At 37.4% G+C, this 23,235-nt stretch overlaps 1 protein-coding gene across 2 annotated transcripts in view; it reads left to right on the top strand.

Annotated features, from left to right (window-relative positions):
* Xirp2 (xin actin binding repeat containing 2) overlaps positions 1-23,235 on the top strand; it is a 293,783-nt gene that overhangs the window by 168,531 nt on the left and 102,017 nt on the right. Inside the window, exon 3 of one of the 2 annotated variants that reach the window (XM_038337549.1) lies at positions 15,924-16,077. In XM_038337549.1, coding sequence (XP_038193477.1) covers positions 16,041-16,077 — 37 coding nt within the window. In that variant the 5' untranslated portion in view covers positions 15,924-16,040. Of the gene's footprint in view, positions 1-15,923; positions 16,078-23,235 lie in introns of those variants that run through there. The other variant, XM_042055470.1, reaches the window with a different exon arrangement.

The following is a 23,235-nucleotide window of genomic DNA, read 5'->3' as shown; positions in this document are numbered from 1 at the left end:
TAAATATGCATATCTTAAGGGTTTCATACTTTGTCTGAATATTCAGTTTAGTGTAAGAGGAGAGTCTCCAGCCCTGAATCGAATACTCATGCCAAGGAATCTGGAAGTGCTCTCTGAACTAGGAAACGGTTTCACTGATGGCTGCTATTGCATGCTGAGATGTTTGCCACGTGCCTTCACTGGATACATACTCTGCGAATGGCATATTGATTATTCTTGATTTGATATCATGATTTGACAGATAGAGGCATCCCAGCCAGTAGAGATGAAATACCTGGTATGTTCACGAAGAGGCAGGGGTGGGATTTCCAGGCACTCCAGACTGGCTTCTAGCTGTTTGCTACTTTGCTACCCTAACAGAACCCTCGTTGGTGCGTCCACGCCCTAGGAAATCCATGATTCGGTCTGCCATTCCCACAAATATACATATTTTCATTTTTTGCTTATTTTTATGATAGTCTGAATACAGAAATGTATTTTTTAACTTATTTGCGAAACTCTTGGGAATACCATTAGGTTATCTCATTTTCAAAAGCTTAAGAGAGGTGAAATAAAAAGAAAGAATATAAGAAAAGAGAAAGAAAATATTTTGCATGTTAGCACCTAATGCAAATGGTACATCGGCTTTCAAATGTGTTAGAGCAGATTAGCTTTAAAAGGTTTAGCCATTAGGGAGTTTTCCCTTCCAGTAATATGGTGAATTGAAACTAGTTAAAAATGTTTTAATAGAAGTTTTCTTTTCATTAGAATTCTTTTAAGACTGGATATGGACTCTAACTAATAAAGATAATCATAAAATACTTTAGGGCCCTTTTAAGGAAATGAGAGTTGAGTAGGACAAGCTGCAGAATTTCCTTCTTGGTTGAGAAGTTAAGAGGCAGGATTTCTACTCTCTAAAATACTGTCTAAGTGTGACACCATCATGGAAATAAACCTTCAGAGCAGTAAAAGTCCATATCTATCTCTATGCAGGTGATAAATAAAAGGTCATAAAGACAATCTCATCCAATTAAAAATCAAATAATAATGTGGACTTTTGCACATGGGGACCTCAGTGAACCTAGAAACACATTTCCTTCAGTTTTACAGCCTTCCTTTTGATGTAAGATGGTCGTGCATATGTCCCTCTTTTAAATAGGATCAGTTAAATCCACAAAAATTAGTAAACATGACTCTAGACCCTAAATCAACTTTTCCTTTTTTTGGAAGAATATTAGATAATAATGCATTCACATATTCAGGATGCTTTACTCTTAAATGTTGTGACATATGAATTCGAATATTGGAGACTATCCGAAATGAACTCTAAACCCAGTAGTTTTGTAACTGTATCTTTTCTGTGCTAGACATCTTCCACCTTTAAAGTGAATTATAGTAAACTATTAAACACCTAAGGCGTAGATTAAGATTTGGCTTCCAGATTGTGAATGCATTTTGGAGTGTTTTTAAGGGAGACAGAAATGAAATTCCTAATTCTGCATAGGAAGAGTTGATGGCCAACTGTTAGTTAATTGTGGGATTGTTGCCATTTAGGGGAAATTAAAGCAGGTGATATTACTGACCCAGATTTCTTAATAATATGCCCTCTGAAAAGCATAGGTAATAATCATTTATTTTGTCATATCTGAGGTCACTATGGCTGAGCTCTCCCAACAAACAGCTGTTTGCGAAGTTAAGGGTCCTCTTTTGAATAAAACATGCCTATTAAATGCTTTGTCAATATAATGAGTACCAACAAGGGTAACCCACTAGCCAAAGTATAGAATTTCAAGGTGCTGTCTTTAAGAATATTTATCCAAATATTCTTTCCTCATTCCTAGATTTTTACAGAGCTCTGATGAGAGAAGGCAGAGACCAGGGCATGCTGTGAAATAGTGCTCTTTTACACTGTAAGGATTTGTCACTCATATTGGTTTAATAAACTGCTGACTGACCAATAGCCAAGCAGGAAGTATAGGCAGGTGACCAGACTACAAGAATTCTGGGAAAAGGAAAGGCTCAGTTTGCAGTTGCCACCCAGACTCAGAGGAAGCAATATGACAATGCCTCACTGATGAAAGGTACCAAGCCATGTGGCTAGCATAGACAAGAATTATGGCTTAATTTAACTTGTAAGAGCTAGTTAATAATAAGCCTGAGCTAATAGACCAAACAGTTTTTAATTAATATAAGCCTCTGTTTTGTTGGAACTGAATGGCTGTGGGACTGGGCAGGACAGAAACTTCCGTCTACAGCAGTGGTCCTAAGGATCTAAATGTGTTTCAGGAATCCTTCTTGAACCTGTCATGATTTAATAAAGTTGACTGTGATGTTACACAGTTGTGTTGGAAACATATTTTGAAATTTTACCATTTTAATAAAATATCCCACTTCGACATAGACAATATTATGTAGGTATGATGGGATCAGAGAGATAGATGCCTTTACCCACAGGCCTGATCTTGTGGAACTGACTTCTGAGTTGATCTGCACATACTACTAGTCATGTACACAGCAGTACACATGCATAAGTGCGCATGCATGTACATGTGTTTATGCGCACACACACAGTAGATACAATAATTACAAAATAGCTTTAAAAAATTACCCCAGTAGTTTATCTCTGAATACAAAACTAACATAAGATATATACGATATATAAATCTTCTATCCAGTACAAAATATAGTGAAATAAATATGCATGCAAAAGATGAATCTTCACATATGATGGTGGCTGTATGTATCTCATAGACTTAGCACAAGGTAGTAGTGAATACTAGGGAGTGCTCAATCTGGTTATTAAGACATACTAGCTAAATAAGCCGAATACTTGTAAGGTTACTATACTTTCCTTCAATCAATATTTTTAATAGGCAGTTATAGTCATATTCCCCAAAGTGTAAGTGTAATACATTAGTTTGTTAGGGCTGCCAAAGCAAAATGCAACAGACTGTAGTAGCTTCAACAACAGAAATGTGTTGCTCACAATTCTGAAGTCAGGAAATTCAAGATCGGGGATAAGCAGGGATGTTGTTTTGTTTCCTTCCTGTGCAGACAATGAGGGAAGAGTCTTTCCACACATCTCTCCTTGATTTACAGATGGCTGTTTGTATCCTGCCTCCTCACATGATCTCTGTGTGGGTATGTCCTTGATGTCTCTGTATTTAAGTTTCTTTTTCCTATAATGACGCCTGGATCTTTATCTAAGGAAACCAGCCAGCCTAGTCACTCTGATAACCTCATTATAAATGAATCACTGGTCTCAAGGCTGTATTTCCATTATAAGCATGTGTGTGAGTTCTGGGGTAAGGAACACAATTTAGTCAAACTCAATCATGGTGTAGTGAATGACCTGGGATGTATATCATAGTGCAGAAGGCTGGAGAAAACCTAGAGAAAAACATACATAAGACTAACATGGCCAATATTGATTCTATGACATTTAGTAAGGATGAGCACAATCATTTGGCTCAGTACACAAAATTAGCATATGTTCTTTCTCACAAAGTTGGAAGCTTCGGGGGTGGGAGAGAGGACCAGTACTTAAGAGTACTTACTGCTCTATCAAGGGACCAGAGTTAAGACCTCAGGTGCCACACTAGGCACCTCATACTGCTAAATTCTAATGGGTCTGACGCCCTCTTCTGACAGACAGACAGACACAGAGAGAGGCACACACACTCACACTCAGAGAGAGGAAGAGAGAGAGAGAAAAGTAACAGAAAAATGACAACTGTTGTTTGTGCTTTTAGTGTTTAATCTGTTGGAAAGAGCAGGAATAGTAAATTGAGCAACTGTTTTATAATACTTCAGAAAACTCATGACTTCTAGTTTATAATTAAATTTGGATCTCTTAATGTTTATCACATGTACCTTGCATGTTTCAGAAAATTTCAGTGCTGAGCTGTCTAGAGGAATAATTGCACAGCATTGGCAGGAAAATTCGGGTTAATCATGCACACAGGATTTGTTTTTCTGTCTTTTCATTGGTGTTAGATTCTTTTATTTCTATACAATGTGTCTTCATCGTTTTTTTCGAAAACATTTCTAGATTCTATTTTCTTCTGGAGGTTCCATATGAGAGTAAAATTCACAAAATATTTAAGCACGTGTATTAGCAGCTAGTGGGTGCTCAGCAGTTAGGAAAAGCAGCGTTAGATTCGATGTGGGCAATACAGGTGAATAAAGTATTCCCTTGATAAGATGACTGTTCAGGAGGACACAAGATGAGCCCAAACTGGCACGAGTACAAAGCAGAATGACAGAAGATATTAAGGAGGCTCCAGAACTCAGGCCTATGAATGCTTGTGACTGTGCAATCTGCGGAGAGACCCCAGGTGAAAGAATATTGTAGAAACAGCGACACGGGGAGGCATGATGAAGAACATTCTTTAGAAATACATGCATGGACACAGGTGGAGAGGAAGAGAATTCAGAGGTGACCCAAAGGGCGATTGTTACCCTTCTGAGCACAGGAAACAGAATGGCCCAATATGGATAGGTTGGGCCCAAAAGAGGCATGTTCTGGAAATAAACTTTCTAAGAAGCTCTGTGGCTTCACTCAGATTTGTTCATCTACCTTCTAAGTCTGACTTCATGCATTATTAATGTGTGGATAAGTGAGTAATGAGCCATATAGGATTCTGCGTCCTTAAGATGTTGTGTGTTGTCGAATACGAAATGTGACAGTCACCATGATTCTCCTACCTAACCATTATATTGTCCATTTGTCTTGATGCTGACTTTGGAAACCACGTGCATATAAGATAGCATCAGATTTCACATTCAGCTTGATCTTTGCTAAGTGCTGCAGTGGGTGAGGCAGAAAGTCACAAGAAACACAAAAGGAATGAGACCAGTAGATGTTAACGAATCGATTTATACGCCATTCCTTTTCATTCTATTGTAAGCTGTATTATTTCACTTTCAAAACTAATGAATAAGTTGCACTCTGCACGTAGCGTAGTCACTAAAAATGCCAGTTCAGAACCGCACTACAGCAGGTTGAATGTTTTCATTGCCACGACAGCAGGTTGCATGTTTGCTTTGCTTGTAGCCTTGAACAAATTATTTAAATTACTTAAGCTCTCTGACCTTTTTTTTTAAAATTGTAAACCAGGTACAGCCTCATTATTAGCATTATTAACTGGGTTGCATAAACACTGTACGTGGAGAGAAGGCCATGTGGCCCACAGTACTATTCAAGAGAAGGCAGCCTTCACGACTTCTTCACAGTACTATGTGCACAGTGTCCCGCTCCATGTAGCTTCCTTAGGTCTAAAGAGCAAAGGCGATGATCACAGAAGCTGAGCAAGAGGAGAAACAGAAGGAAAGTAATGGTTGTCATCATCACTAACCAAACCAACTGAAATTGGTGACCAATGTCATTTCTCCTTTGGGATTCTCTGAGTTGACTTCACTGAGCTAGAGATGCTTACACCTTTCATGGTATTTCAGTCTAACGTGAGCTAAGGAGGTTATATGAAGACCGTGTAGCGGTGAACTACCAAGATGGCACATCTACACTGCAGGCAGTTAGTGGCTGTGCTTCTGAGATGCCAGGTGTGTATGTGAAATGAAGCACCTACAAATGATCTGTCTGAGTTCCATGAGCTTCAGAGAGTCTGGTTCGACTTCTAAGAGAGGCACCTCAACCATGGTATCTAAAGAGGCCTAGACAGAAACAGTAAGGCTTCTTCATTCTTCATTCACCTGCATGTAGAAGTACCTCTGTTCTCTCTCTCTCTCTCTCTCTCTCTCTCTCTCTCTCTCTCTCTCTCTCTCTCTCTCTCTGTGTGTGTGTGTGTGTGTGTGTTAGTGGTTCTCAATATTTCTAATGCTGGGACCTTTTAATACAGTTCCTCATGGTGTGGTGATCCTTAACCATAAAATACATAAAATATTTTCATTGCTACTTCATAACTGTAATTTTGCTACTGTTTTGAATTACAATGCAAATATCTGTGTTTTCTAATGATCTGTGTAAACATCTGTGTTTTCCAGTGGTCTCTGTAATTCCTGTAAAAGGGTCACTTGATCCCCATGAGGTTGAAACCCACAGGTTGAGAACCACTGCAGATAACTCAACAGGTGGGAAATAAAATTTTATAGTATGTTGAAGGGCTGGTCTAGACAGACAGTGCCATATCTGACTTGCTTCTGTAGTCCTATGGAATAGCAGCCCCTAAACCGATAAGCCATTTAAGAAATAATTTTGGATGGAAAATGAAAAATGACATTATACTTAAACATCTAGTATACGTCTGATCATAACAACCAGATTCTCAGATTCAACATTAACATTTTTGTTGCCTGGAAGAGGTACCTGAATGTCATGAATTAAGTTATAGGGCAGCCAAAGTCATTTTGTTATTAAATAGATAAATGGTCATTGAAGATTGATCATCAATTGTCATTGAACACTAGTCTTCAAACCCAAATTTAGTCCAAAAGTCAAGATACAATGCAAACCAGCCTTTTGTGAAAACCAATTCTTGTCTTGCCTCATACACTTCATAGAGAGCAATAAAGAAGTGGAAGGTTCAACATTAATCTCTGAGCCCTCTATACCTCTTCCTGTGTTTACCTACAACCCCATTTTCTATGCCTGTGTTCCTACCTGCCTTCTGTTATCCTACTTCCTTGACTATAGAATGGAAGAATGAGCACTTTCCCCTAGGAATTAGTCTTATTTAGGGTTTCTACTGCTGTGATAAAACACCATGACTTAAAGCAACTTGAGGAGGAAAGAGTTTATCTCACATCACAATTACATAACAGTCTGTCACTGAGTGAAGTTAGGCTGGGAATTCAAGGCAGGAGCGTGGAGTCAGGAACCGAATTAGAAACCATAGAGGAATGTAGCTTACTGGCTTTTCCCTTCTGGCTTGCTCACTTTGTGTTATTATACGATCTAAGAACACCAGCCCAAAAATGATACTGTTCCCATCAATCATCAGTCAATAAAATACCATACAGTACAGACTTGCCTACAAACCAGTCTTATGAAAGCAGGCATTTTTCTTTTTCTTTTTCTTTTCTTTTTTGTTTTGTTTAGTTTTTCAAGATAAGGTTTCTCTGTAGTTTTGGTGCCTGTCCTGAAAATAGCTCTGTAGAACAGGCTGGCCTCGCACTCACAGAGATCCGCCTGCCACTGCCTTGGCTTTCCGGGTGCTGGGATTAAAGGCGTGGGACACCACCACCTGGCATGGAGGCATTTTCTTAATTAAGATCCCTTCTTCTGAGATGACTCTAGTTTGTGTAAAGTTGGCATAAAAACTATCCAGCAGCGCTCTCTCTCTCTCTCTCTCTCTCTCTCTCTCTCTCTCTCTCTCTCTCTCTCTTTCTCTCTCCTCTTCCTCTCTCTGCCCCTTTCTCTTTCCTCTCGATCTTTCTCTCTCTCACCCCCTTCTCACCTTTTTTCTTCCCTCCATAACTCAACTAATAAATATCCAATTCTATTCTTAAAAGAAAAACAAAACTATCTAGTACAGTGTTAAACAAAATGCATGGTTTATGCCTTGTGTAAAATGCTTGAACCCGTGCCTCATATGTAATGAGAACTGAATGCTTTCTAGTTGTTGTTATGAGTGGTGCCATCCAAATTTCTCATAATAATAATGTATACCACTGTCTCTTTCTCTTTTTTTCTACTTTTCAATATTATTTCTTCTGTATGAACAAATTGATACTCCTTGATTGGGCAAACCAGGGGATATTTTCGTTATTTTTTAATCTTCCTTTGCACTTTGCTGTATTTGAAATTGCTTCTTCGGCATTCATGACTTTGCACTTCTCTCTTTCTGCATCTGGTAGTCACATGTAGTTGTGCAAGTTCCAAGCTGTTTGAAGGCGCACATCTAGTGAAACAGACCACTCATCAAAATGAAGATCAGCAGCATCGTATGATGGCTTTCCAGCAGAGGGCAGTAACATGATCTGCTCTGACAAAAATCCTTAGCCTTCTCTAACAGATGGCAATGAAGTCTTGAGGAGAAACGAACTCCAGTTGATAGAAAGACATCATATGACTACATTGTTGCCAAGTCTTTTCGCAGTCGTTCCTCCTTTGTTTTTACCAAATAACCTTCCCTTGTCTCCTAAGTGTCTGTAAGGTTCTTTTCTCCATTTACTTGATGTCAGTGATTTTTGACCTGGGGATTGTGGTCAGATAACTCTTTCATAGGGCTCACCTAAGACAACCAAAAACCATGGGTATTTATACTATTATTCACAACAGCAGCAAAGTTACAGTTAGGAGTTAGCAAAGTAAATATTTTTATGGTTGTGGCCTCCACAACATGAGGAACTGTACTAAAAAGTTGTGGCATAGGAAAGTTGAGAACCACCGCTGTGCATTCTCATTGGGTGATTTAATAGACTCTCAATATTGTAGCTGCAACTTTCCATTAATCCTATCTCTCTTCCTTCAGCACCAACTTCTCTGAGTTGCAACTGTTTAGCAACCTCCTGGACATCTTTATGGGATCGTAGGAAATACTCAAATTCATTGATTTCACCTCTCTACCTCAGAAATGGAACAAAGGTGCCACTTTTAAAGCTGGGTGGCTGTTGTACTTATCAATATTTGTATAGTGAAATTCCGTTTTGTTATAAGGAAATATACATTGGGAATGCCAGCAAAATACATGTTTGTGGGGTCTCCTGTGCCTTGCAGCCATGGGAGCATAGAGTGTTGTCTCAGAATTGAGAGCATTGCAAGTTCTCTATCCCTAGGTTCTGTCCTCATCAACTTAGTATTTTTGGTGTTGAGAAGACAACTCAAGATTGCCCTCTGCCTCCCGGAGTCAGCAAAGAGTTCAGAGAAATGGCTCACCACACATTTTTTTTTTTCATTTTGTAGACCATCAAAGTTAGAACTTCTGGACATTAGAGTAGAATTAAAGCCTTATATCTGTATTGTAGCAACTGTGATTGTGATGCCTAATTTATTGGTTTATTATCTCCTCTTTGCACAACCCTAGTAGGAGATGTTTCTATCTCGCAACTGCAGATTTTAATAAAGCTATTTCATAAGATTTTGCTATCGTATCCATTATTGCGTATTTTTGACACAGCTGGCAGGTATGCCCATATAAAGTACAACTCTAACTTGGCAGCTCAATGTAATTTGCTTTCACACATTCTTATTACCTGCAGGATTGAATTCAGGTGTTTCTCATGATTCAACTTTATTACCTTGTAGGAAGGTTACTCCAAATCTTCTGTGTGTTCTCGATGCCTTCATTTCCTTATTGATGAATCTGTGGTGCTAACCCTTGCTTTGTGTCATTTTCTGCCTCTACACTAAGATCTATATGAGGAGTCAACCTGCAGATCAGTCATCTTCGTGTTTGAGATGCCTAGAACATTTCATTAGCTCTACTAATTATGCAGCATGTTTGAAGTGAATGAAAGGTTAGAGCAGAATTGTGTGCTTGAAGAGGTTACTCTAAGCTAGGAAGGACTACTCTTACACAGGGGAGAAAAACCTGAAACATTCCTAGAAAAAAAAAATAAGAATTTAGAGAGGAGTGCTAGGAATTCAGTGGCGGGAATGAGCAATGGATTTCCTGAAGCCAGGTGAGACAAAAAGAGCAGAAGCCAAATGAGAAGCTTCTTCTCTTGTCTCTTATATTTTGGCAATTTTCCTTTGTTTCTGTTTCCCTTTTCATGCTGGCATAAAAATTCTTTATGTTTATTTCAATTTTTATTTCTCTAAGGGCAGAACTCAATGAGTCTGGGAGTATACAGGAGCTGCCTCTGTATTTTAAATTCAGACAAACCCATATTTTTTTAACAGCCCATGTTTATTTTTATTTTCTTTTGTACTCATAGATACATGCTCATGGGGAAAAATATAAATCAGCAGTGCAATCTGTTTTCCTTAGAAAGGTCTGCACAGTGTGTTAACCATTCCTTCCTATTGAGCCTATAGTTCCCAGTTTTTTTTTTGGATCATTAGGTTTTTGGTGTTTTCCGTTGTTGCCTTAAAAATATTTAATATTTTGAGATTATAGCAAGTTAAAATTATAAAGTACATAAACAATAAAGAAAATCATTCTATCAGCTTTTAGGTTCTGCTGTTTTCCATTCAAGGAACCTTTCCCATTAGGAGTGGGAGGGTGTTCGATTTTGAGACTGTCTCATATCAGACCCATCACAGTTCTCCAATTTCAACTTCCTACGTGATGTAGTTACAGGCTTCGGCCACAGGAGGCTTCACAGTATCTATGGAAACAACCCATGGACAAAGAGACCATGAATTTAAAGAGAACGAGAGGTGTGTGTGTGTGTGTGTGTGTGTGTGTGTGTGTGTGTGTGTGTGTGTGTGTGTGTGTGAAAGGGTTTGGAAGGAGGAAAGAGAAGGGAGAAAAAATGCTATTATATTACAACCTTAGAAAGAAGAAGAAAGATTTTATTTTGACAGAGTATTAAAGCGAGATTGCCTACCAGTTCCTAAGAAACAACTTCCCATAAACTAAAGCCTCCTCCTGTGCTCTCTAACTCATTTGCAAATTTCCCTTCCATCTTCTGGCCCCGAAACTCTATATGTCTTTCAGATGTCGCCATTCTTGTATCTTCTGGGTGTATCCGGAGGCCATTCTTCCTCTTGGCCATATGTCAGCTACACTATGATTTAAAATTCCACAGAGCTGATGCTCATTCTAATCACACGTACCAGTTTTCACCAGCTAATCACCAACCCATCATACTCTCTCTCCTTTCTCTCTCTCTCCTTTCTCTCTCTCTCCTTTCTCTCTCTCTCTCCTCTCTCTCTCTCTCTCTCTCTCTCTCTCTCTCTCTCTCTCTCTCTCTCTCTCTCTCTCTCTCTCTCTCTCTCTCTCTCTCTCTCTCTCCTGTGTGTGTAGTAATGTGCATGCAGATGCAGTTCTTCTAGAAACCAGAAGAGTATGTCAGATCCCAGCTGGAAGCTGCCCAGTGTAGATGGTGGGAACTAAACCTGGATCTTTGTGCAGAAGCACAAAGCAATAATGGCTTTAAATTGCTGAACCATCTATTCAAGCCCTGTTACCAAATTTTAATTAAGTCTCTATCTTAAACAGGTATGTCGGCACAGCCCTTCTCTGCTTTCCAAGGTTATCTTTTATGCTGGAACATTTTATCATAGTCTCTGATACCTAGACTTCCATATTAGAGACTTTTGCCTCTACTCTTAACTATCATCCTTACAGTGATAACTGTATCCCAACAGTGCAACTGATCTACTCAATGAGCAGTAAGGTAGACATTCTCATTTATTACCAAATCACTTTTCTAAGAGAAACAAACAATGCTTGTTTAAACTCACTAAGAATTCTGCTTTATTAATCCTCTTGTCCGTCTCCCAATCCATCTACCCCAACTCCTCCTCTTTTAGTTCAACCTAAATTCTATGGTGCATCATTTCGATTGCTCTTCTTCATCCTAACATGAGGTTCTCCCTCCATGATCACTCCCTCAGCTCATTCATATACAGTAAACATTTCCTTTCTGGTATTTCATTTCCCTTATGGAACTCCTCCCTGGCTGAATTGAGCTAATCCTTTGTCATTACCTGAATTACAATCATGTACGCTAAGTCATTTGGTAGACTCTATTGATCATTTGACATTCCTAACTTCAAGTGTATCTGCAAAGCTTCACAGTCATGGACATCCATGGAAGCTCATCTCACACTAACCCACAGAACTAAACTTTCGTCATTCTCTTCAAGTGCTAATTTCACCAAATTTTGCATCTTAACAGAAAAAAATAATAACTGAATTCAGATTGCAAAGCGCCACCTTCAAACTCTACACATGTAACCTTCTTCTCCTCCAGGGACGGCTTTCTGCTCCCTCTCTGTTCTGTTTCCTCTCACAGTTTGAGTTTTTCATCTCTCACCCTTTTCAGAGATTTACAGGGTCGAATGTTCTTTCTCACTTTCCTGTGGGCAACTGCCTTCATATCATTAAATTTCTGAGATTGGCTCTCAATGTATTTAAATCTCCTTCTAGAAACTAAACAGAGCATTACCGGTATTTCCACAATACCAAAGTGTTTTCTCTATTCCCCATCTCTCAGCCACTCCTTCAACCACCATGATCAGCTCACTGGCATTTTCTTTCCCCAAGAGCGATGTTGCTCAATAGTAAACTTCCATTTTACTCACTTTAGAGTCTGTAAAGTTCTCATCTAATTTGTCTTCTCAATAAGAGCATCATTTTAGTGATTCTTCTGCTTTCTCTACTTCTCTCTCTGCCATAACCTTTGATGTGGGCATTTTTCAAGGCCTGGTTTTATACTCAATCCTTATCAGACTCTACATGCTTTCTTTAGAGCAAACTCAACCAAATTCATTATTATCAGTAAAAAACTGTAAGTCAGACACTGTGTAAATGATGTGCTCTGTTTAAAACACTCCTGTAAGTGCTGGGGTTCCATCTCCAATTATCCTTTGGACGTCTTGGTACCCAACTCATGTTCTGTCTTCTCTCACAAGCCAGTCTTCCTATGGTATTTTTTTTTTTTTTTGGTTTTTCGAGACAGGGTTTCTCTGTAGCTTTTTTTTTTTAAAGCCTGTCCTGGAACTAGCTCTTGTAGACCAGGCTGGCCTCGAACTCACAGAGATCCGCCTGCCTCTGCCTCCCGAGTGCTGGGATTAAAGGCGTGCGCCACCACCGCCCGGCTTCCTATGGTATTTTGACATCATTTAGTGCTATCACATCCCACTTTGTTCTATAAACCAGAAAGAATTAAATTCATCTTCATCATGATCACAATGCCATGTCTCAGATTCAGTAATCTAGGTTGGCTCATGTTTTATCCATTGTAACTTTCAAATTAACCCATTTCTGCCCAGCTCCATCTCCCACTCTCTCCAAGACTGTTATCACTCTCCTAGAGTACAGACCCCCCGCCCCCCCGATACCTTCGGGTTCAGCATCTTAGGATTCAACCAACTACACATTTAAAAATATTTAGAAAAAATATGAATAATAGTATAATAAAAGTAAAGTAAATAAAAATAGTCTATTTTTTCATATAACAGTTACAGTAGGAATTAGAAGTCATCTAGTTAAAACATAGAAAAGGATGAACATAGACTTCATCCAAAAGTTAAACCATTTCATATTGATGTATATGACTCTTCAAATTTGAGTTTCTTCTGGAAGGTCCTGGAACCAATTCCAACTGAGTAGGAAGGCGCAGCTAGCTTCTGGGCCATAGTATATATCCTAACTAGTCTTTCATGGGTATTTTGAAAATGTTCAGTATGGCTTATATTATTCAATGCTAACTTTCTGTCAGTAGTGACTAGTTCCTCATGGGAGATCTGACAATCTTAACTTACCATGACTGAGTAGATGTGGGCAGGTGTTGCTGACATCAAGTGATTAAAACCTAGAAATGCTGCCTAACATCCTAAGCATGGAGAACAGGCCCCTGAAATAATGAATTGCCCACCCCAAATGTTAATTGTACCAAGGTTGACAAAATTCCCAGTTACTTTCCACTTGACTAAGACCAGAATAATCAAAATGTCTTCCCAGGCCCTTGGTGATCTGTAGGCCATCCAGCCCCATGTTTCCTTTCATTTCCTGCCAGCCACAATTCTATGTACTATGATTTGCCCTATCTTAGGATATTTGCACATGTCATATCCATCTGGACTATCCTCATTTAGTCTGAAAAGACTGGCTATGTATAATCTGCTCTGGGGAACCATCTGCATGACTTCTTCACTAGGATGCCTCTTTTGTATGAGCCTATGGATCTGTAGTAAGCTTACGTGGTTTACTGTAATTTGACTCCTATCAGATGGAAACCACAAGTGTGGGTAGTATTTCTTTCAATTGTTTACCTCAAGTAAAATAAAATTAAGATGGTAGGTCATTCAGCTTGAAATTCAATACTTAGGCCTACAAATGCAAAGGGTCTTGATACAGGGCTGGAGAGATGGCTCAGTGGTTAAGAGCACTGGCTGCTCTTCCAGAGGTCCTGAGTTCAATTCCCAGAAACCACATGGTGGCTCAACCATCTGTAATGAGATCTGGCGCCCTCCTCTGTCATGCGGGCATACATGGAGGCAGAATGTTGTATACATAATAAATAAATCTTTAGAAAAGGGGGGGGTGTCATGATACAGGACATGTAGCTACTCAGCATCCATTGGCAAGCTTGACTCAAAACTCCTCATTGTCTAATGTTTCATTTATTTTTTTCCCTCAGACAAGCATTTATATGCTTATTTAAGCACTTGCAGTTTTACTCAAAATAACTTCTGTAGACTTCAGTGCATAAAAGAGATCAAAAGGGTTTAGCCCTGATCCCTGCTTTAATTAGAGACAGCTCAGTACAATCTCATCTAAAACACTTGTTACCATTTATCATGACCCCGAAGAACATAGATCAGAATGCCAGGGTTTGGTGACTGAGCCTCAGATACAGGCTCACTACATTTACATGTGAAATGTCACGGCATCCCTTAACCTCAGTGTATGACATGCTCTAGACACAGCAGATTCCAAACTGGGAATTTCAACATTGTTTAAATTGCTTGCATCACTGGCTTAAACAATGTCACCAAATCACACTTTTATATTTCCTCATGAAACTAATTCTAGTCTTTTAAGTAGTTAATCTCAGTCCATAGACCACATGCAACTTTCAATGCTTTTTCAAATAAGTTTTTTCTGATCAAGAATATGCTTTTTGGTGTATTCGTTTTTTTATATGAATGGCATCTGTTTCAGCATGATACATCAATACAAACTAGCAACATTTAGATATTTAATAATTCATAAAAACACTAATATTAAAAATAATGCTTTAAAAAATATAAACCTCTTTTCCTGGTTTCCTCTGTAAATGATTTAATACAGTTAAAGTTCATGCCAGTGAAGCCTGTGTATCATATATTTTGAGAGTATTTAATAACTAAATAAATATTATATAGATGTATGGTTAGAAAACATAGTAACACATTGTTTTTTCAGGTGTATTGCTTTTCCTAACCATGTAATTAAGATTAAAAAAATTATTTGTCTGAAAATGTTTTAAATTATTTTAGCCATCTCTTCAACTTGATTCTTCCAGACCAATTTCTTAAAAGCAAAGGCAGTTACATTGATTGACTACCTATTGTTTATAAATACATCCTCCATTTCAAACATCTAAAACTTGTAAGTAGCTATTATAATATTTTCAGTGTATTAAATTATATAATTGTGTATTTTTTAAAATTACATAATATAATTATATAGTTTTTGAACTTCTTTTGTTTATTTCCTACCTTCTATGATATTAATTCAATTATTTGTATTATAGGTTTGGTATGTTGGCTTATATTAATCTATAAAATATGGAGGGCTAGACTCTATATTTAAATTTTTTGCCTTTTTCTTTGGGAACCTTTTATCAGTGCACACTGGATTACTATCTGAAAGAAGCAATTTAATATCTTTCTGAACTGACAAACTGTACTCACTGTATGGTGGCTGAATGTGTTTGTAATTTGGGAGCTCTGTAATTGCCAAGATTATCATTATAGGGCTAGCATGACATTAAAAAAACTCATTGCCTTCTGTCTTTAGCATATAATTTTAATATATGGCCCTTTTCTGAAAGCTTCTCATTGACATTTCTCAGGCCCAGAATGTTGCATCTATTAGAATGTATTGTGCTGTATTGTGACCGTTATTTTCACTTTATGAGGAGGAGGAAACACACACATAAAAGAAAAGCTAATTCAGGACCCAGGGCAGAGAAGTAAACTAAGCGTCAGATGTGTGTCTGCAGTACTTGGCAAAGTTATCAAAATTTTCCCCAAAGCATATTGGAAAACATCGCTCATGCTAAAAAGCCACCCTTCCCTCATTCCTGCTTTCTAAATCCTTGAAAATCACATCTGGTTCCCACTGATAGCTTTTTAAATGTATGCCTTTAATGTCTTCTAACAGGAAGTGGAAATTGGACGAAGCCTGTGTTCACCGTCATTTAGGAGTCATCCTGAGAGTCAGGCGGATGATTCTCTGAAAGATGCAGACCCGAGACATGAAGAAACATCTTTGCACAAGATGTCACCCAAGAATGGTCACAGCCACAGCATCGAAGGTTAGCACAAACATGTCTTCCGATATTTGATTCTGCAAAATGGATGCTTGATAAATGAAATATATAAGTGCTTTAACTACAATTTATCAAAAATGGTGGAAACATATGAAATAAAAACAGGGGTAAGCACACTATATGCGAATGCTTCATATCTATTAAAATGTATTTTCAGGTCAACATGTATTTTTAATATAAGGCTTTGAAACTATATATTTCACCATTATCTGGCTTTTCCTTTTGTGAATATATAAATATAAAATATATAAATACAAAAATATATTCTTTCTCTGTGTGGGTTATAAAACTACAAAATATACGTAACTGTTGTGCAAAAGAAAACAATAATTAACAATGCCCTGAATATCTTTTTAGATAGCTAGGCTAAATGTGCCTAATGAATTTGGAATAAAAAGAGAAATGACATTATAGGAGAAAAACACATAAATTTAGCAAATAATTTACAAATGCTATTCAATATTAGTTGTTCATATGTTAGCAATTGAACTACATATATATATATATAACCGCAATAATTATTTAAAAGTGCAATTGTCATTTTTCAGTTATGATACACATAATTAGGATTTTTTCACTCGTAAATCCATAAGCCACAGTAATCCTTACTGTGGGTTTTATATTAACTATTGGAAATTATAACTATTTTTGTTTTTACGCTGTCAACTGGAAAATGTATGGCAAAAAGTCACATTTTCAGCTCCCATGAGCTTTGGAGACCACACTACGGAATTTTCTGCTTTATAGTTTGGGAAAAGCATGACAGTCTCTGCCTGAAAGTCTGTCTGAATTGTTTTCTGTGGGCCACTCCATAAGATTCACCTAGAATGCTGTTAGAGATGCAGAATTCTTGGGCACACAATAGTCCTACACAATCTTGAGTGATTCTCATATGCATTAAATCTTAAGAAGCTGTATCTTATGACAGTACAGACTGATCCTCAGGGTAATTTACATATGGCTCAGCCCATTATGTTTCCATTTAGCTTAAGTATGTAATTTAGAGTGGGCAGTGGATGTGGGAAGGGTAAAAGAAAGATTTCTAATGATGGATGGTTCTTTAAATGCATACAAATTGGTGCCTCCACCTCTATTCGTTTTAAGTTCATTTTGGTATACCCAAGTGATATCCTAATTCAATTAAGTATCAACCTTTAAGACTTTCCCCCTTGTATATTTAGCCTGTGATTAAACTTAATCTGCACTAGATTGAATGCAAGTGAAAGACAAGAAAAAACAGATTAGTAAAGGCCCCCAAAGGAAGCTTTTAGGAGGGGGCATGGCTAGCCTATGGAGATACTAGCATTGGAAGGCAAAACTGGGGCTGACTGACTGAAGTTAGGAAGTCTTTAGCTCCACTCATTCCGTCTGCTCACCATTGTGCTCTTCAGTTCCCAAGCAAAGGTTTTCAATATCTTTTTGATTTTATAACCTTAGAGATGGCATTCTGCAGAATATTTATTGTTTATTGTCAAGCATTATAAATTTGCTTTTTTTTTTTTTTTTGGTTTTTCGAGACAGGGTTTCTCTGTGGCTTTAGAGCCTGTCCTGGAACTAGCTCTTGTAGACCAGGCTGGTCTCGAACTCACAGAGATCCGCCTGCCTCTGCCTCCTGAGTGCTGGGATTAAAGGCGTGCGCCACCACCGCCCAGCAAATTTGCTTTTTAGTATATATTTTTATTAGTTCTTCAAGAATTTCATGACGATGTTTGATCCCTATTCTCCAGTTCCTGCCAGACCCACTCACTTTCCTACCATACCCAGCTTGTGTTCCTTTTTTCTTTCTTTGAACCCATAAAATTCAATTTGTGCTGCCCTAGTATTCTTGGATGTGTGGCCTTCCACTAGAGTGTAGTTAACTTCCTAGAGGCTACACTCATAGAAAAAACTGACTCCCCATCCCCTAGAAGCTACCAACTGACAATAGCTACTCATATAGGAGCCATAGTTCAGGCATAAGTCCCCCTGCCATACTGAGTTTTGAGGTCACAACAATATTTTTGTGTTAAAATTTCAAATGTGTTGAAATGTCATGAACTAAACAGTGAAACCCAGAGAAAAAAAATGTAATAAAGATAGACATTGATAATTTTATTTTGATTTTATTTTATTGGTGCCGCAAAAGACCTCAGTCTTATATACTACTATTTTTTAAAGCAAGAATTTTTTTTCACTATGAGGTCCTATGAATGCTTCCTTAGTGCTTACAAATCTGACTCTGATGTCATAGTTTTAAATTGTTTTAATATTTAACTAGTTTTACATTGATTAACATAGACCAAGACTGACCTAACCTGCACTATCAGAGTGTATTGTCAATACTTCCCTGCTATAAAGAATTGTTTTGTTCTAAGGGCATAAGCATATTTGCCTGGATAGTATGAAAATTGGCACTTTTCAGAGTTTGACCATGTGAATTATTCTAATGCAGTTGTTTTCAACCTGGGGGCTATGATCCCATTATGAGTCAAACAACCTTTTTACAGGGATCACATATAGGATATCCTGTATATCAGATATTTACATTATGATTCATAACAGTATAAAAATTACAGATATAAAGTAGAAATGAAATAATTCTTGGTGTGAGGTTGCTACAACATGAGGAACTGTATTCAAAAGTCACAGCATTATGACGGTTGAGAACTATTGTTCTGTGTAGTCACAAGCGATTTAAGCATCTAAGTATTTAGGCATAAAATATCAAGGTTAAAGCAGTACTTAGTATTCTTTCATAAACTTTTGTAATTATAACTACACAATTTTTAAAAATTACACAATTATACACATATGTGTGTATACTTGCAACACAAGAGTGATACTGAATGCCTGATAACTTACAGTTTTAAATTTTAGTAATCAATGTAACTAGTAACTCCATCCCAGAGCAATCAACACTTGTAGGAATAATTCCAAACATCCACAATTCCTGAGAAGCATAGATAGGCACAAGTTCATCACCCCCAGTTTCTATGCTTAATAATGGACTCCCAGATTCCCAGCAAGTATTTAATTTCCTTCACCATCTACTTAGTTTGTTACACATCCCTCTCTTATGAATGAAGGTGAAACAAAGCTTGTATGTTGTATATCCCATTAACACTTTCTCAGAGACACATTTTATCAGCTAGGTTTTTTTAATGTCTCTCAGAATATTTGACTTAACAAATTTAAACATAAAAAATATGTAATTTAATAATTTTGGGCAATGATATAGATATGAGAGAAAAACAGTTAGAATAAATTATTTTGATTGTAATAAATAACATCTTTATTTTTATTTGTGAAATTGTAATATAAACATTTCTCCCTTCTTTTTCTTCCTTCAAACCATTTCATATATGCTTCCTGTTTATCCTTTAAATTCATAGCTTCTTTGTTATTAATTTTTGTTATGTGAAAATATATAATATGGTGAGCAGGTTGTACCTATATGTGTGTATATATCTAAATATACACATATATACATCTCAGAATTATTTATGTGTCTTTGTGTATGTGTGTGTGTGTATAAAACCTACTCAATATATATAATGTTACTTCTATATATGTTTTAGGGCTAACCATTTGGTACCGGATAACAAATTGGTGTGCCTTCCTTAGGGAAGATTATTTCTCCTACTCCCAACATTCTTCAGTTACCTCTAGTTCCTGGTTGAGTCCTTTTGAGTTTTTGTTCTTATAAATTTTGGCATGTCCATCGGTGTAATCCTTTTCCAGTTCACACTTTGGGCACTGATGTTAGTGAGGCTTTCTGTGTGTAACTCCTGTTATTACTAGAAGACACACTCTCACAGCAAGCTTCCTGGTCCTCTGGATCTTACAATCATTCCATCCCTTCTTCCCTGAGCCTTAAGTGCAAGATTTTGTAAATGCATCTATTCAATGAGACTGTGCTCCACAACTCTACATTTTGATTGACTGTGGCTTTCTGTAGGAGTCTTTGTCTGTTGGAAAGAGAAGAAAAATAAACATCTTTAACAAAAATTTCTAAAACCCAATGTTATTCAAATGTCAAGTTTTCAAATGACCAAACACAAATCTATTAGTTGCCTTTCTGTCTCTAACTAGTAAGTATAACCAACAAATAAATAATACTATATTGAGTACTATATGATAGATACTATGCTAAGATATTTTTGTTTGGGTTTCACAATTGTATAGATTTATACAATGAATTTAAGTCATTTTTATCCTCTACTCCATCCCTCATGCCCCTCTGTTTCCCACTGAAACCTTTCTTCGGAAGAGGTCTACCTCCTCCTCCTCTGTCCTCTTTTCATGTATGACTCAGTACCTTCAATTAAAATTTCTACCTGACTGTGGATAGAAAATTATTTACTGAAGGAGAGGGAAATTATCCATGATTCAAGGGTTGAATAAAATGTCACTCCTCTGTTAACAATTATTGCTAGCCAGTAGTTTCCAGGGATGTGGGGACATCATGGATCCTTCTTCCATCCATTGAGTGCCACTGTCGCTTGGTTTTCCCTGGGCATAAAGATGTTAAAACACATCGCTTATCCCGGTTGTGTCACCAATGAGAACAAAGCAACAATTCCACCCATGTGTATCCTAATGAAACAGTGAAAATTCTTGGTTTACTTACAGGAAAGGATGAATGACTCAAAAAGCAGCATCACTAAGACCTCACGCCAGTATATATGAAAACTTACAAACTATATCCTGGATGTCCAATTTTCAGGCCTTCCCACCAAAACACCTCCTTTCTCCCATCTGTGGTTCACTGCCTATATAGACATAAAGTGGTGCCCTCATTACTCTTCTCGTAAGTTCTGTGAACTTCCTGAAACTTGTGAGTTTCCTTCCCTTAAGAAATCTTAAAAGCTTCCTTCTTTGATTTAGGCAGCAGTGTTTTAATCTGGAGGAAATATCTAAACAGCAGATACTATAAGTGGAAGTTTCTACACCTGACCTCACGAGATGGGGTATGGTTAAAATATATGGATAAAAATGTTTTATAAAGCAACATTCAAAAGTACATATAAAAATGTATATGGAAGCCGGGCGGTGGTGGCGCACGCCTTTAATCCCAGCACTCGGGAGGCAGAGGCAGGCGGATCTCTGTGAGTTCAAGGCCAGCCTGGTCTACAAGAGCTAGTTCCAGGACAGGCTCTAGAAACTACAGAGAAACACTGTCTCGAAAAACCAAAAAAAAAAAGTATATGGAACATAATGACTTTTGTGCCTCAATTTTGGTCCTATATCTAAGGTGTCTCATTATGTTATGCAAATGTTTTAAAATCTGGAAGAATAGTCCCTAATCCAGAACACTTATAGTCTCAAGTGTTCCAACAAGGCTCTATAACCTGTATTGTGATAATATAGAAATCTCTATGTTATATGCTTCTGATGCTTTCAACCTGCAAGTGAAACAGTACACAGTGAAAATCTTAAAAACTAAAATTGTATCCGTTGGTGCATAGGACAAAAATGATTCTAGTTATATTAAGGGGCCAGTGCTCCCTAGGAGACTGAGAAAAGTATATCACATGGGCCCAGACATTTTAGCCAACTTAGAAAATGTTGAAAAATCACCACCTAAGAGACAAATATTTATGAAATAAAACTCCCTAAATCAAATGATACTCCAAATAGCACAGTTAATTAAATAATCTTCATCAAGCTGGTCTTATCTGGCATTAAATGACAATTGCTTGCTATTTACTTTTATTCTTTAAATGGTAGTTTTAATTCTAATCTTTTAAATCATCAGTGTGAAATGCCGACAGATAAAATATATATATATATATATATATATATATATACATATATATATATATATATGTATATATATATATTTCCAAAGTCACTAACTCAGGGCTTTTGTTACAAGCCTTGGGAATTACCTGCTGCGTTTCTCTTTATTCTGCTTCATTACAGCTAAATTCATTTTTGCTCTTATAATTGCCATTCGTCTCTGAATGATTTTGCAAAACTGAATATTTTGTTCATGTTAACTTACTTCAACTTTTTAAATGGTGGAATTCTTCTAGTTATTAATATTTCTAAGAGATTGAAACAAAGAGGCTTTTATTTCATTTCTTGTTTTCCTTTTAAAAATCATATAGTTTAGAGTAATACTGCTCAATAAGAATTTAATAATAAGAGTAGTGTTCTATTTCTTTGTTAGTGGTAACCAATAGCCGAGTGGCTATGAGGCCTTTGAGAAGGAGATTATATCCAAATCCCTTTATGAAACCTGCTGACCTTCCTAATGAGGGGGATGCTGTCAACACTGTTAGAGGTCAGTGTATTTCCAAGAACTGACTATCTTCCCAAAGTAAGTCAGTAACAAGTAATTAGGCCCTCCATACGTGGGAGACAGTGGTGAAACTTGACCGTTTTGTGAGGCACCTGGCAGTAGAACCAGGATCTATCCTTGATGCATGAGCTAGCTTATTGGCGTTCATTCCTACCTTAATGCAGGGGGCTGGGGGGGGGGGCTCCATCCTGTCCAGACTTTGTTGAGTTCCCATGGGAGCCCCTATCCATTGGGAAGAGTGGATGCAGTTTAGGATACGGGGAGGGTAGGGGAGGAAGAAGAAGGGGTAAGGGGGAGAACTGTGGATGGAATGGAAAACAAAATTTTAAAAATAAATTAAAAATTAAAAAATGCTAGTTACTCATCTCATTTCCTTTACACGAAAATGGACATGAAAATTTTATGCAGGTAAGTAGAAAAAGAACTTCTCAGTTACATGGATAATTAAGTAGCAGCAATCTGTGGATTAAAATGCTGTTTCAAGCAGCACTGATAGTCTCTTTCTGTAGTATTTTCAAATCATAAAGTCAAGAAAAGAGAACTTTCTCCCAGATCCACTTGCAATGTACCGAAACTCAAAGGCTTTATCGTGGGAAGCACAATCCACTGTCAGCCTTTTCATTTCTCTGTGACACCAATTCAGCAGCTTATGTGTCATGATTCTGTGACTCTCTGTGGATCAGGAAGAAAACCACTTCCTATATACTGAAGGTCAAAGCAAATTTAAATGAAACTGAGTCAGTAGTAGGATATTGGGAAATTAATAACCACACCTTTATTAAAAAGGCTTCAGATGGAAACTTATACGCAACTCAGACATGGAATCATAGAGCGTGGAATCATAGAGCAGCTTCAGG

The sequence above is a fragment of the Arvicola amphibius genome, chromosome 7 (genome assembly GCF_903992535.2).
Source record: "Arvicola amphibius chromosome 7, mArvAmp1.2, whole genome shotgun sequence".
Lineage (NCBI taxonomy): Eukaryota > Metazoa > Chordata > Mammalia > Rodentia > Cricetidae > Arvicola > Arvicola amphibius.
This window is presented reverse-complemented; position numbering and strand designations above follow the sequence as displayed.